The 13,368-nt window shown below is 39.2% G+C and overlaps 1 protein-coding gene across 2 annotated transcripts in view; it reads left to right on the top strand.

Annotated features, from left to right (window-relative positions):
• Positions 1-13,368, top strand: part of ryr3 (ryanodine receptor 3) — a 151,673-nt gene that overhangs the window by 48,135 nt on the left and 90,170 nt on the right. For both annotated transcript variants that reach the window (XM_084738176.1, XM_084738177.1), the window contains exons 8-16: positions 420-519; positions 773-866; positions 1,931-2,005; positions 4,551-4,707; positions 6,267-6,431; positions 8,267-8,388; positions 8,546-8,726; positions 10,134-10,269; positions 13,226-13,321. In XM_084738176.1, the coding sequence (XP_084594302.1) occupies positions 420-519; positions 773-866; positions 1,931-2,005; positions 4,551-4,707; positions 6,267-6,431; positions 8,267-8,388; positions 8,546-8,726; positions 10,134-10,269; positions 13,226-13,321 (1,126 nt within the window). The remainder of the gene's footprint in view (positions 1-419; positions 520-772; positions 867-1,930; positions 2,006-4,550; positions 4,708-6,266; positions 6,432-8,266; positions 8,389-8,545; positions 8,727-10,133; positions 10,270-13,225; positions 13,322-13,368) is intronic.

Raw genomic sequence — 13,368 nt, forward strand, 5'->3', positions numbered from 1 at the left:
CAAGGTGAGCACTGATTTTTTTTTTTCAGGTATAGAAAAGTATGGCACATCCACTTATTGATTTCTTCAGTGCACTTATTCAGCAAAATATAGGGGACTATAATCATGTGGTGACACTGTTAGGTAGAGTTGTGTATCATCTGCATAAGTATGGTAGGAGATGTTATAATATTCTATAATCTGAGCAAGAAAAAGCATGTAGATGTTTAATAGAAGAGGCCCAAGAATTGACCACTTGAGGAACACAAGATTTTTCTTCACTCAGATTCATAATTACCAATTTGACACTAATTAATCCCTGTCTTGTAAATAACGTTTAAAAAAATTTAGCACAGTGGCAGAGTCCCACCCACTTCTCTAGCTGGTCAAATATCTTATGGTCAGCTATGTTACCTGTATAACCTGCTTCTCTCTTGCAGCATCTCTCTATTGCTAATGGCAACAGCCAGGTGGACGCCTCCTTTATGCAGACCCTGTGGAATATCCAGCCTACCTGCTCTTCAGGCAACATGGCTGTAGGCAAGTTCACAATCCCAGCAACCACAAAAACAGTGGCCGCTTTTCCAAAGACAGTTAAATACATTACATTACATATAGTATGTCTGTCTTGTGTCTAATACTCTTGTGGACAAGTTCAGTCTGAAGTCAATGAGGAAAAATTAATCAAAGTTTAATATTATTCACATTATGATATTTGCACAAGGGTTTTTGATGTTGAAGTCTTTAACTGTTTCCATGACATCTTCAATCTTGTTGTTTTTGTGATTGTTAGGGTATTTGATTGGTGGACATGTGATGCGTCTTTGTCATGGTCATGATGAGAGCTTGACCATCCCGGGAGCAGACAAGAGTGAGGAGGAGCAGAGGTTAGTAGCTCAGTAATTTAAGTAAACTTAGTGAATGTCCAAGTTGTCTTGTGACCACAGAATGTATAAAATCTTTGAAGCCAATTGAAAAAGTAGTTTTCGAGGATGATGATGAAGAAATTTGATCAATGGCCCTTTAACACTTTTCTGCGATAGTTATTTGGGGCTGTTTGATCAAAGTGCTTGTTTGCCAGCAAAATAAAATTTTGAGATCATGCATATGAATGTGTATAACAATGTGAAACAAAGAAATTGTGTAGTTATGCACCTCGAGATACCCGCACAGTAAGAAAAATCTTTCTTGTCCTTCATTCCAGTTGAATTGGTATTCAAGTTTCCCCTTTTTGTATTGTGTGTGAATTGTGATTCAGAACCGTTTTAGTTTCCACTCAGTTTTAGGTGTCCTTTTCTGGGATAATTCTAGGTGAAATCTGAGGGTAATACTTTACACTAGTGCTCAATAATGTCTCTTGTTGTTTGGTTCAATCTCATATTACCATGAAATAAAATAGAAACAGGTCATTTAGCATTTTGCAGCCCTGATGTATAGTTAATGCACAGAAACTACGACACGTGTTTCCAAATAACAAGTCACAGCTTTAAACATAAAATTTGTGCACTATTACCTCGAAACAAGAGGGAATATTTGGAACCTAAGGAAGGATGAATTTCAGCATTCTAATGTGGTAATTTTGTCCAAGAATTTTAATGTGATTTTTAAGCTATTTCACTGATAGTTGCCTAAAATATTGTGAAAACATCAACCTATATGACCTCATTATTATCAGGTTATTGCTAGTGGATGCTTGGCTGGAACAAGTAGCTTCAGCATATCACATGCAGAATTTAAAAATAGATTTATATCTATTGATTTGTGAAATATTATATCACTTGGAAGAATTGTTTGTTCAGATGCTTGAGTAGCAAGACATAATTAACATTAATGGTATTCCCTGTGTATGTATGTTTAACAGTAGCCGAAACTCTTCAGTTTTTTTATTCCCAGTGTGACTTGGAAGACTCAGAAATAACAGAAGTCACCACTTGTGTCTGTGTGCCCTTAGGATAGTCAACTATGAGGCGGGTAAGGGAGCATCAAAGGCCCGCTCACTTTGGAGACTGGAGCCTCTCAGGATCAGGTGAGACAAGACCCAAATACACACACTGTGAATAAACCAAACCCTGACTCAGATTTCTCTCAGAAAAACATAGAGGAGTTGTTTTATTTGAGCTGCATCTTTTTTATGAAGAATAGAAAGAATTGGTGCTTTATGAACAAATGTCACAGCTACTACAGATTCTGTAGGTTATAAATAAACTTCACCTCCCTCTACTCTGAACTGTCACCACCAATTAGTTGGCAAAGTCCTTCAGAAGGTGAGGTTCTGTTTACCATCCCTTTCAATCTATGTCTCTTTCACTGTCTATCACCCTCCTTCCTCTTCCTCTCTTTCCTTTCTTTAACGGGCCACCCACGCAATTTTCCTCCAGTCACATCGTCTGGCTGCTCTCACTGGGACTGCCTGTCAGAGTCTGTACACTTTGAAATGGCGCAGGTGCATCTATTAAGGCATATGTTCTCCTCTCAGCATAGGGAGGAATTTTGAACAGTGTGTTCCACACTGTATCGTCCATATAGAGAAAGTTAAGCTCCACTGACAGTATTGAAAGTTCAACTGTATCTCTTTCTCTGTTGACATTCTCATTCCACTTGCAGACTGGTTTTACAAACATTTAGAAAATTGTTATTTGGTGATTTAATCTGCAAAGCAAAGTGAAATAGTGCAGTCTATTTTACTTTAAATAGAAAAAATGGAATTCTGGTCAACACGTAAATAAGTATATATCATTGGTGTCTTAAGTCAGCATTCATGGCTTTGAAAGTTTAGTTAACATAGATACATTATATTACAATAGAGAAGTCAATTGAATCTTCTTTAGAACTGCAGACTTCAGATTTAAAATTCCAGCACTGCAGAACCAGCAGAATTTTAGGAAAAGATTACTATTTATGTGCATATTTGTTTCATTAGTATTATTATTTTTAATAATAGTTTATGTATTTATTAATATATTGTCTTCTGAGCAGAAAAATCCTCACCTTTATGCAGCTCAGTCTATATAATGATGAAACAGTGTGCGATATTGATGTTTTTGTATTAAGGCAGCAGGATCATTCACATCAGTGTCACTCTGACAGTTTACATCAGTGGGGATGTTTTAGACAACAGCAGACAGCAAACGGAACACCGACACACAGAGAAGATGAAGAAGAGAGACAGAGTCTGGACTCTTCATCATGACTTACAGTAATGCAGCACAGTGACAAATGTTTTATGGAGGAGACAAGCATCTGTTTTGGCCTTTACAGTGAGAGGTATTTTAATCTGTAGTGTTTAAACCACAGAACTGTACAGTAACAACAGCATTCATCATCAATTTTTATAACGGTTGGCACTTCACACACTTGTTCCTCTCCCTCCCTCCTCTCTGCAGCTTGTCACTACTCCTGTGCAGTTGTGATCAATTATCAGGAAGTCATTAAATATTTAAAAGTACACAAATCGGTCTTGGAGTAAAAAAAAATACGCACCACAGAAGTGTGATTCATGATCATAAAAAGTTTTTGTATCAAGTCAACACATCTGTCCATATTCGCATATTTTCTCCCTCTCAAATGGAGCTCCAGCTTGATCAGCACTCTCTTCTTCATGTCCTTCTGTACCGGCAATGTGTAGGCTTGTCTGTGCCTGAACAGACAAGCCCTTACATTGTCGGGTGACAGAAACTTGCTTCTGACTCAAACTAATGGTCAGGCCAATATAACAGAACATGCATTAATTGTGCAACGTTATTAATGCATTAATTTTCACAGCCCTAATATATATACATATGTGTGTGTGTGTATATATATATATATATATATATATATATATATATATATATATATATATATATATATATATGTATATATATATATATATATATATATATATATATATATATATATATATATATATATATATATATATGTATATATATATATATATATATATATATGTATGTATGTGCACACACACACACACACACGCGCACACACACACACACACACATATATTCTCCAGCAACATCTTTTACGATGTTCAAAATGGGGTTTTCTGTTTAACATTTGTGAGCCTAGCACATAACATATCAAAGTACAGGAAGCAAAATGTTTTTTCCCAGGATGGCAAAATCATTACCTTACTCTGGCTCTACTACGCTACTCTGACTCTGATTGATTAGTGCTTGTTGCCTTCAATGGTTTGGGTCATTTGAGTTCAGTAATTTAGGGTAGGTTTAGGCATGAGGAGTGTGATTGGGTAGGTTAAGACGATCAGAGTAGGTCAGTCAGAGGCAGAGTAGGGTGGAACATATCTCTGCCATTCTGGGGGGAAAAAAAATTATGTACAGAAAACAGGAAAGGAGGAAGCTGGCCAAGGTTCCACCATGTCCAAGCTTTCTCATTTGTTATTGGAGTACATAGCAAAAGGGGTGGGACTTATTAAAAAGCCAGAAAAGTCTGATATTATTGTCAGTGTACCCAGCACCTGTCAATTGCAAAATAAAGGTAAAAAAAAAATAAGCCATGTGAGGTTTCCAGTGTTGAATTCATAGTTTGTGACACCGGTTCTCTGTGTTTAGCTGGAGCGGTAGCCACATTCGCTGGGGTCAGGCCTTCCGACTACGCCACCTCTCTACTGGTCATTACCTGGCCCTGACTGAGGACCGTGGACTGGTCCTGCAAGACAGACAGAAGTCTGACACCATGGCCACTGCCTTCTGCTTCAGGCCCTCCAAGGTCAGTGCTCACTATCCCTACATAAGCATAATTTATTTATTCTATTTTTACAACTAGCTCTGATGCGCCCCTTGAGCAAGGCAGCTACACCATGTGAAAGCTGCCTTGGGTGTTGATGTAAATAAATGTTCTCAGTCAACGTACCTCATTAAAAGAGGCCTCAAAATATCTTTCCCTGACTCCCTCATCAAAGGCTCCCGAGATTGGTCTGTAAGCTCTTAATGAGCTCATGGCTCGCCACAAGAAATTGACCTTTTCGCAGTTGCTGAGTAGACAGCACTGTAAATGTTGGAGCAAACATTCATGTTGTCCACTGGCTTCCGGGATGTTGCTATTTTCAGTGACTAAGACAAAAGAAATGTAGCACTACGGTATATGAAGATTCACTGTGTTGCATTGAGAGGATTTTCAGGGTACCTAATTTGTATTCTTTTATATGCCTTGGCTTATTTCTATCCTTCAATTACCCACCCGATTTTATCCCATACTTTGTTTTGAACTCTCTCTGAATCTGAAGGCTCTTCAGTTCTTTTGTTTTAATAACGTGAGCTCCAAAAATAGTCCTCCTGCCAAAAATAACCCAGATAATAGAGCACATGGCTTACTTGAAATTCAAACTGATAGCAGGTTTTCAGTGATGTTTGTTCAGCTTTGCTCAGATGTGTTATTTGCTTGTAAATTCTGCAGTTTTGGATGAAGAAGTTGACACCAGAGGAAGATTATCTCATTGTCAGCAGTTTTATTTCTTGCTGTCCCACTGTGATCCAAACACTTTGATTCCAATCCTGTTTTAAAGCTAACTAAAGCAATAATTGCATTGTCCGAATATCTATAGCTGATTTCCTGGATTTACTGTCTGTTGCGTAATTTTTCTTACTTAATTATCCTGTGTTGAGATGGCATCTGCCACATAAACAGCACATTGACATGAGTCACCTTCACAGAGTACCATTGTGTCCCTGTGGATATCCTTTTATCTACAATAGGTACAACATGAAATCCTCCTGAGAGTTGTCCACTTCAGAGGCTTTAATTTTCCCTGTCCTGACAACATAGTGTAATTGCCCTCAGTAATCATTATTCCTGCAGGACCTGCAGGCTTTTGGGGATTACACGAGATTCATGCTTCTTTGGAAGAATAAATAAAGACAGAAACTCTCTTGTTTTGTATATACTTCTTGTCCTTCTCTCCCTCTACCCATTGTACACACCACCTAGTGCCAGTCAGCTCCTGTATGTAAAAAGGTCAATGCTTTGCCATGTTGAACATTGGCATTAATATGTTCCCCGCTACGTGCTGTCGACTACAATCAGCTGCATCGCTCCATCTCTGCTGAGGCAGAATTGTAGCAGAGCTAATGAGGCCAGCAGCCACCTCCTGGCAGGGCAATGAATGCACTCTCCTCAACCTGCCTCTTTGATTACATCTAATCATAATATATCTTTGTTTGTCATATTTCAATGTCTGTGGGTTTCTGTTTTGGTGTGTGTGTGTGTGCTGTTTTTCTCACACAATGTTTGGTAATGTGGGTATGCGCCTCTCAATGTCAACACAACAGGAAAAGGGCGACTTTGGCCCGAAGAGGGACATCGACGGCATGGGAGTGCCAGAGATCAAGTACGGCGACTCTGTCTGCTTCATTATGCATGTGGCGACCGGACTCTGGCTGTCGTACTTGGCGCCTGATGCCAAATCGTCTCGCCTAGGACCCCTGAAAAGAAGGGTAAAGAGGAGAAAACTTTTCTTCCACAACTTTCATTTTACTGAATTATTCCAGAGGTCACATTATAACAAATCATTTCTGAACTTGACTGAGCTATCATAAACACATCAGAAAGACTTTCAATTCAGCCATCAAAAGCAATGTTATTTTAGAGAGAAGACAGTTTATGAAAGATGTACAGTATATGTCTGTGTAGTAATTAAAATGAAAACTGGTACCTAAGTAGAAGTAGTTTTTGTGCTCAGATAGTTCTTTATTTTGTAGTTAACCTGCAGTAAGAGCTATAGACTAATGCACATATTTTCCTTGAACACCGATAACGCACTGTTGAAGCAACAGTAGAAACATTGGGTTGCAATTCCAGATTATTGTTGATGGATTTTCAGTGTAATTGTATCATGATGAAATGATCATATCAGAATGTCAGTTGACTGTCTAACTTAAAGGGTTAGTTATCGACCGTAGGTTATCTACAGTAGATGGCAGCGCGCACACCTCAAAACCAACATACTTCAGCCCCCTAAAAAAAGCCTGAAACATTAGTTTAAATGTACACTATACTTAATATTTTCTGCTTTATATAAGCCAAATATCAATCTCCCCAAACCAACCAGACTCCATTGGTAAAATCAGTCATTTTACCTCACAGAACACAGGAGTTGCTGGTCTACCACTGTCTCAATCATTTAATTTACTAGTGTTATTGTGCTACTTTGGTGTTTTAAAAGGTTGTTCCAGTACACCAAAGTCACACAGTGACACAAACAAACTAATGAATTGAGACATCGGTAGACCAGCAGTCCTGTGTTCTGTGAGGTGAAATTGCTGTTTTTGCAAAATGAGTCTGGTTGTTTATATTTGACTTACATTTGTCTATTTTTTTTGTATAATTACGAACCAATCATTGCACAGCTGCATAGCGATACAAACAGCTGTATATAGTATCTGGCATCTGTCTACTTATGTGTTTACAGTAAGATCCTGAATGTCTGCCATAGCTTGTCTGCAACACTTCCAACCCCATGTACACAGTAGAAAATCACACCCAATCAAACCAGTGGCTTGTATAGCTGTTTAAACACCTGCCACACCCAGGCAAATATTTACTTTCCACTCTGCTTAAAAACATTGTCCACCCTGGAAACTCATGACACAACTCCAGTCCTCTGACACCCGCTCGTCCTGCACACTTGATGTAGCAACCCATTTAAATGTGATAATGGGCCATGCGGAGGGTGACAGTTAGTTTTGGGTGAGACGGGGGGGATTAGGGCGGCACATGAACGCTGTTCGTTGCTGGGCACACCTCCAGGGACATCAAACGCTTGCTTGTGCTGGCGCCAGGCAGTCCCTGCAGCCTTGGCAGCATGCCAATGCACCTGATATGTTGGAGGTGATGGTCAGTCTACACTTAGACCCCCCCTCCCCTCTCGCCTCTTCTTGATTATACTGTTGAATACAGCGAGCCAGATTACATTGAGCTGTAGTAGCTGAAGGAGATGCTCCCTTCACATTGACCTATTACATACTTAAATTGCTTTTCTTATAGCTTCTGGATCAATATCTGCCCCAACTTTGAAGTTATATCTGAGAATAATCAGAGAACACTGTTGAGATAAGGCCATGATTGTGTATTTATGCATCTTTCATTTACTTTAGTACCTGCTGAAGTTGTACACATTTTGTCATCCATACTATATTGAACAAAATCTTTTCTTATGATATACAGATCCATTTTCAGAAGTCTGACAGTGCAAGAAAATACATTTGATGGTGTGGGTCCCGTTGTATGTATATACATAAATGTATATTTATATATGTCTGTACTGGTCTAGGCCTGCCTGCATTCTGAGGGCCACATGGACGATGGGCTTACCCTGCAGCGTTGTCAGCATGAGGAGTCTCGAGCTGCTCGCATCATCCGCAACACCACTTTCCTCTTCACCAACTTTATCAAGTAATGACACGGGATTATTCACATACACTTTTATCTGTCTTCTCTGTCACACTTGCACAACATGACAAAACACCCACACAGTAATTGTTCCTGCTGGGTCTATCTCAAGTTTCACAGCTTGATTGAGTTTCTCTGTCTTCCCCATCTTTCCCCTCAGGGCTTTGGACAGCACTGCGGAGGGTGAGTCCACGGCAGTGGCTGGGTATGTTGAAGAGGTACTGCAGACGCTCAACGACCTGATCGAGTACTTCAAACAGCCCGATTCAGAGCTGGAGCATGAGAAGAAACAGTGTCTTCTCCGTTCACTCATCAAACGTCAAGACCTCTTCAAAGAGGAGGTGAGTGGATGAGTAAGAAGCTCAAACAACAAGCTGATTGAGAAGTTGATATGAGTGTATAATTAACTGCTTGGTAAACCAAAAGATACTTCTTTTATCCACTGGAGCAGCTTCAGTTTAGATATATCAAGATGACAGTTAAGACAATAGGTGCCTGAGCAATGGAGCAGCTGCACCCCCCTATTAGAGCAAATGTGTTTTTGCATCCCCACCTTTTGGTTATATAACTTTGGTATTTTTAAACATTTCAGCTACGCCAAGGCAAAATCTATGCAGCCATGACAAACAAATCACCAGAGAAGACACCAACTAGGACACAATAAACTGGGTAGTTTGGTAACTGTCAAATAAAAAAAAAACTCCTCAAATACCTTAACACACATATGACCGATGATGAATTAACAGTGTTATGAGTGTATCTGGTCCACCAACCCGCACTTATTTTAGGGAGAAATCTTCATTCCCACAGTCTTCTCCCACCAAAATAGTTCAGAAAACCAACAGAGACTGGTAGAATTGAAAGGTGACATGATTGTACATGTTTGTACATGAGTTCAGTTTATCTTTATTGATTCTATTGATGCAGAATTGACCGACTGTCTATGTATAGCACCTTTTATCCTGTGTTTCTAGAGCAAGGACATAACCATCAGTCAGACATTGGAGGGGTCTGACTTTCACACTACTAATGGTCAATATTATTCATCTGCAAACAAGTGTACAATTGGGAGAGGCAGGTCACAAACGTATGTTTTCCTTAACCAACAGAAATAAATTGAACATAAAAAGGAAAAGGAAAAGACACATCCATTGTGAGAGCTATAAAAAGATGACATATTCAATATATTCTCTACTGCACGTTGGGGGGGACAAATAGGCATTTTCTCATTATTAAAGTTATGTGTTTTTTTAGGGCCAGCAAGAGTGCAGGTAATAAACCTGGAGCCAATTGTACAACTTTCATTCCTTAAAATGTTTGTTTCTTACATAAGGATGAGTTATTTGAGCTTGTTTCCAGTGTCTTAGAATATAATGAGTCACATGACATCAAAAATAGCAAATTCACTTCCATTAAGTAATGGAAAGATGTTTTTTATTTTTTTCACACATATACACAAGAACTTGAGACTTGCATAAATGGATAAATAAAAACAATGATATTTAATAGTAAAAAAAAATATTTTTATAGCACCTTTCATATAAAATTTATAGCTCAAAATAATTTACAGTTCATTAAAAAGGAATGAAAACAGGAAATACAGTAATCTAAAATCAGGCAATAAATTGAAATCAGACAATTTGATTGACTGGCGAAAAAATACATTTGAAGGCAAACCATTTGTATCAAACCAGAATATAGTTTCTGTGTAATGAGTAATCACATACTCTTCTTGTCTTTTTTCCCAGGGCATGCTGACCCTCCTGTCCAAATGCATTGACCGTATGAACTTGTACAACAGTGCTGCCCACTTTGGAGAAATGGCTGGGGAGGAGGCGGGCGCGGCGTGGAAGGACATTCTCAATCTCCTCTATGAACTCTTGGGTGAGCAGGCCTGAGTGATGGATCATATGAAATATCCACATCTTCTGTCAGCTCTGTCAGCTGTTGACCCTGGTTAGACATGCAGTATTTATCTTCCCCCAGTGTCTTCACCAAAAGTCATCTTCACACTCTACACTTCTTATCCCCCTTTCTTTCTTTGACCTCCATAAACTCGCCCCACCCTACTCTTTGTTTTCCTCTATGCTACATCTGGACTTCACAGCTGGTGGTAGTTTTTCTGTGATATTTATAAGTAATTATTTGTGACAAGGTAGTGCAGAGAGAAGCAAAGAGAGAATGTCTCTTGTATTCATCTTTGACAACCTGCCTGGCCTTCCATTTCGGTCACATCCTTCTCTAAGATCAGTGTGGGCACATTACGAGGCATTCAGCTGCATATTTGATGAAATGATGGTGTCATTAACAAAATGCCAGCTGTCACAGGTGTTGGCATTATCCTGCTCTCTTGGGGCCCCCATTGAATCATGAATGCTAAAGCTATGACCCTGAAAAGTTTTATTTTGCACAACTTTTTTCTTGGGTAGTTTGTTTTGCTGTCATTGGAGCTTTCCCGTCAACAGCTTCCCCTCCGCTCACCTTGACTGCCCTTATATTCATCATCACCTCCCCAGCATGTACTCCCACATACACACATGAAACACACACGCTCAAAACCCACAAATACACTCCACTGAATACACTCCTGCCTTGCCCACAGAGGGGTCACCCCCAAGGATGCGATGGCAGTCTGGTGAAGCAGGTTTTGCATGATGAATTGTGCAGCAACCTTGTTTTTTCTGACCTCCTCTCCTTTTCATAGTAACACTGTCAGAATACACCTAGTTATTAGTGTAAGTTAACTGTCCAGGTGGTCAGCCTACCTGTTTAATGAAGAGGGCATCAAATTCATCCCTCGGGGTAAATTATTAAAGGAAGTAGAGAACATAGACAAAAAAGTAGATGAGTCAACAAACAATTTCTTTCACAATTGTTTCTCTTAACTTTTTCCACTCCGCCCTCTCTACCATAGACCCATTTTTGTCATTATTTGGGGGAGGACAGGGGATCTTTAAGGAGAGACACAAGGTCAGCAGTATATTCCATATAAAAGTGGTATACATCATCTGAAAGCTGGGAAGCTTAAGATTTTTGTAGTCATAAATCTGTAACAAACATTGCCTTTTCTTTAGGCACCTATTCAATTTAGGAGGTTTTGAATATTTTAGGGCTCAGAACAAGTATATGATGGCTGTTCCTATGGTCTATTTTGTCTCATAAGTTGTTACAACCATTTTGGGGTTCATACCATTTGTCACACACATTTGGTGCAAAATGTATCCATTTTTGACCACTCAAAAATTCATAAAAATGGTCAGAAATCCCTCCAAAACACCACAGTTATTCTCCAAAACCTTGAGGACCATCATGGAAAAAGTTGTGTTGTGATTTGGTATCCAAAACTTTTGAAATTTGGAGAGTTCTGTAAGAATAGTATTTTATCGGCTATTGGATGCTGAGCACCTGTGTAGGAAAAAAAGCCTTCCATTCTCTGAATGCCCCAGGTCTCTGGTTTGTGGTTGTGAAGTTTCATGAGGCTGTGATTAACCTAGAGGTCACTATAGATTATTTTATACAGTGAGCTCAAGTTTCAAAAACTGGCCTCCCTACAATGAAATGGCTCCTTTGGGGACTAACAGCAGCACAGATGAATACAGTTGGGCTCATTGAATCCACAAAACTCTCAGCTTTCCAGTCATATCCAGTTTATGCAATTACAATACTGTTTATGGATGCCAGTATGCAGGAATATTCAACTAGAATATGCAAAAATAACAATAAGCTGCTGGCTTTTTGCCCAAAACTAGTACTCTTGGGTCACCATAGAACCAATTTTCATTCAGCTATCTTGAAGTGAGAGGTGTATGCACACCCTTGTCACAGGCCTCCTTTGATAATCCCATGCCAGTTTTTCATTGGCCAAAATTTAGCCTAATTTTACAGCGTTATTTTGCGCCTTGCCTGACAAGCTATCATGACCTGGTTGGTACCACTGGATTCCTTAGGTTTTCTACTTCATATGATACCAATATGTACTGGAAGACAGTAATGTCAGCTGCAGATGTTGGTATCCCCCTGGAGTTGGAGATGTTAATTGAAATGTTTCCACTATTATTATTACTAAAAGCTCAGTCTTTCCTACTTCATTTAATAGTCATTGCTGTCTATATTACTTAATATTGTGTATGCTAATGAAATCATTATATGAAGTCTGTAGTCTGTGTAGCCTAGGGGTTCCTCCCCTTGGTCTCTGACTTCTAATTTCACATTCACATCATTCACAGTGAACATCCTCGCCCTTGCCTTGTGGTGTGGCTCTGTCCATGTGTTCGTATTGAGCGATAGCTTTCCTGCAAAGGCAGAATTAAAAGAGATTAGACACCCATCAGTATTCCTTTGGCAGAAAGTGCTGTTAAATTGTTTCACAGGCATTATCAGTCCAGTGTCCCTGAATCCTAATGGTGAAAAATGAGACAGTAAAGTAATAAGGAGACTTCTTAATGTCACCATGGTGGCAGAGAAAGGGCACAAGGGAAGGCACCTCAACTTTTTAGAGAGCATAGAGTGTCTAACTCAACAGCCACTTCAAAATCTTTCCCATGTATTTTCCATCAGAAAGACTTCATAATAGCAGGTTTCAGGTGGTGTCAGAGATTTAATGAATTTTAATGTCTGTACCTGTGGACTGAAGATGTCAGACAACCACTTTCTGTTCACAAGAAAAAGGTGGACTATTTTTCATTAAAAGTTAGACTGTTTGCAACATCCACTCATTTAAAAGTTGGCTGCTTGGATCTTATTTTACATATGTACTATGATATATTACATATATTATTCATGTCTTTACTAAACCTGTGTATTTTCATTAAGCTTTGTGATTGCTTTGTCCTTTGTTCAGCCGCACTGATTCGTGGGAACAGGAACAACTGCACCCAGTTTTCCCGCAAATTGGACTGGTTGGTCAGTAAACTTGAGAGACTGGAATCTTCATCAGGTATTGTAGGAACCACCTTTTATGGGTCCTCTGTTGAAAATTTAAAG

The sequence above is a fragment of the Lutjanus erythropterus genome, chromosome 15 (assembly GCF_056507025.1).
Source record: "Lutjanus erythropterus isolate fLutEry1 chromosome 15, fLutEry1.hap2, whole genome shotgun sequence".
Lineage (NCBI taxonomy): Eukaryota > Metazoa > Chordata > Actinopteri > Lutjaniformes > Lutjanidae > Lutjanus > Lutjanus erythropterus.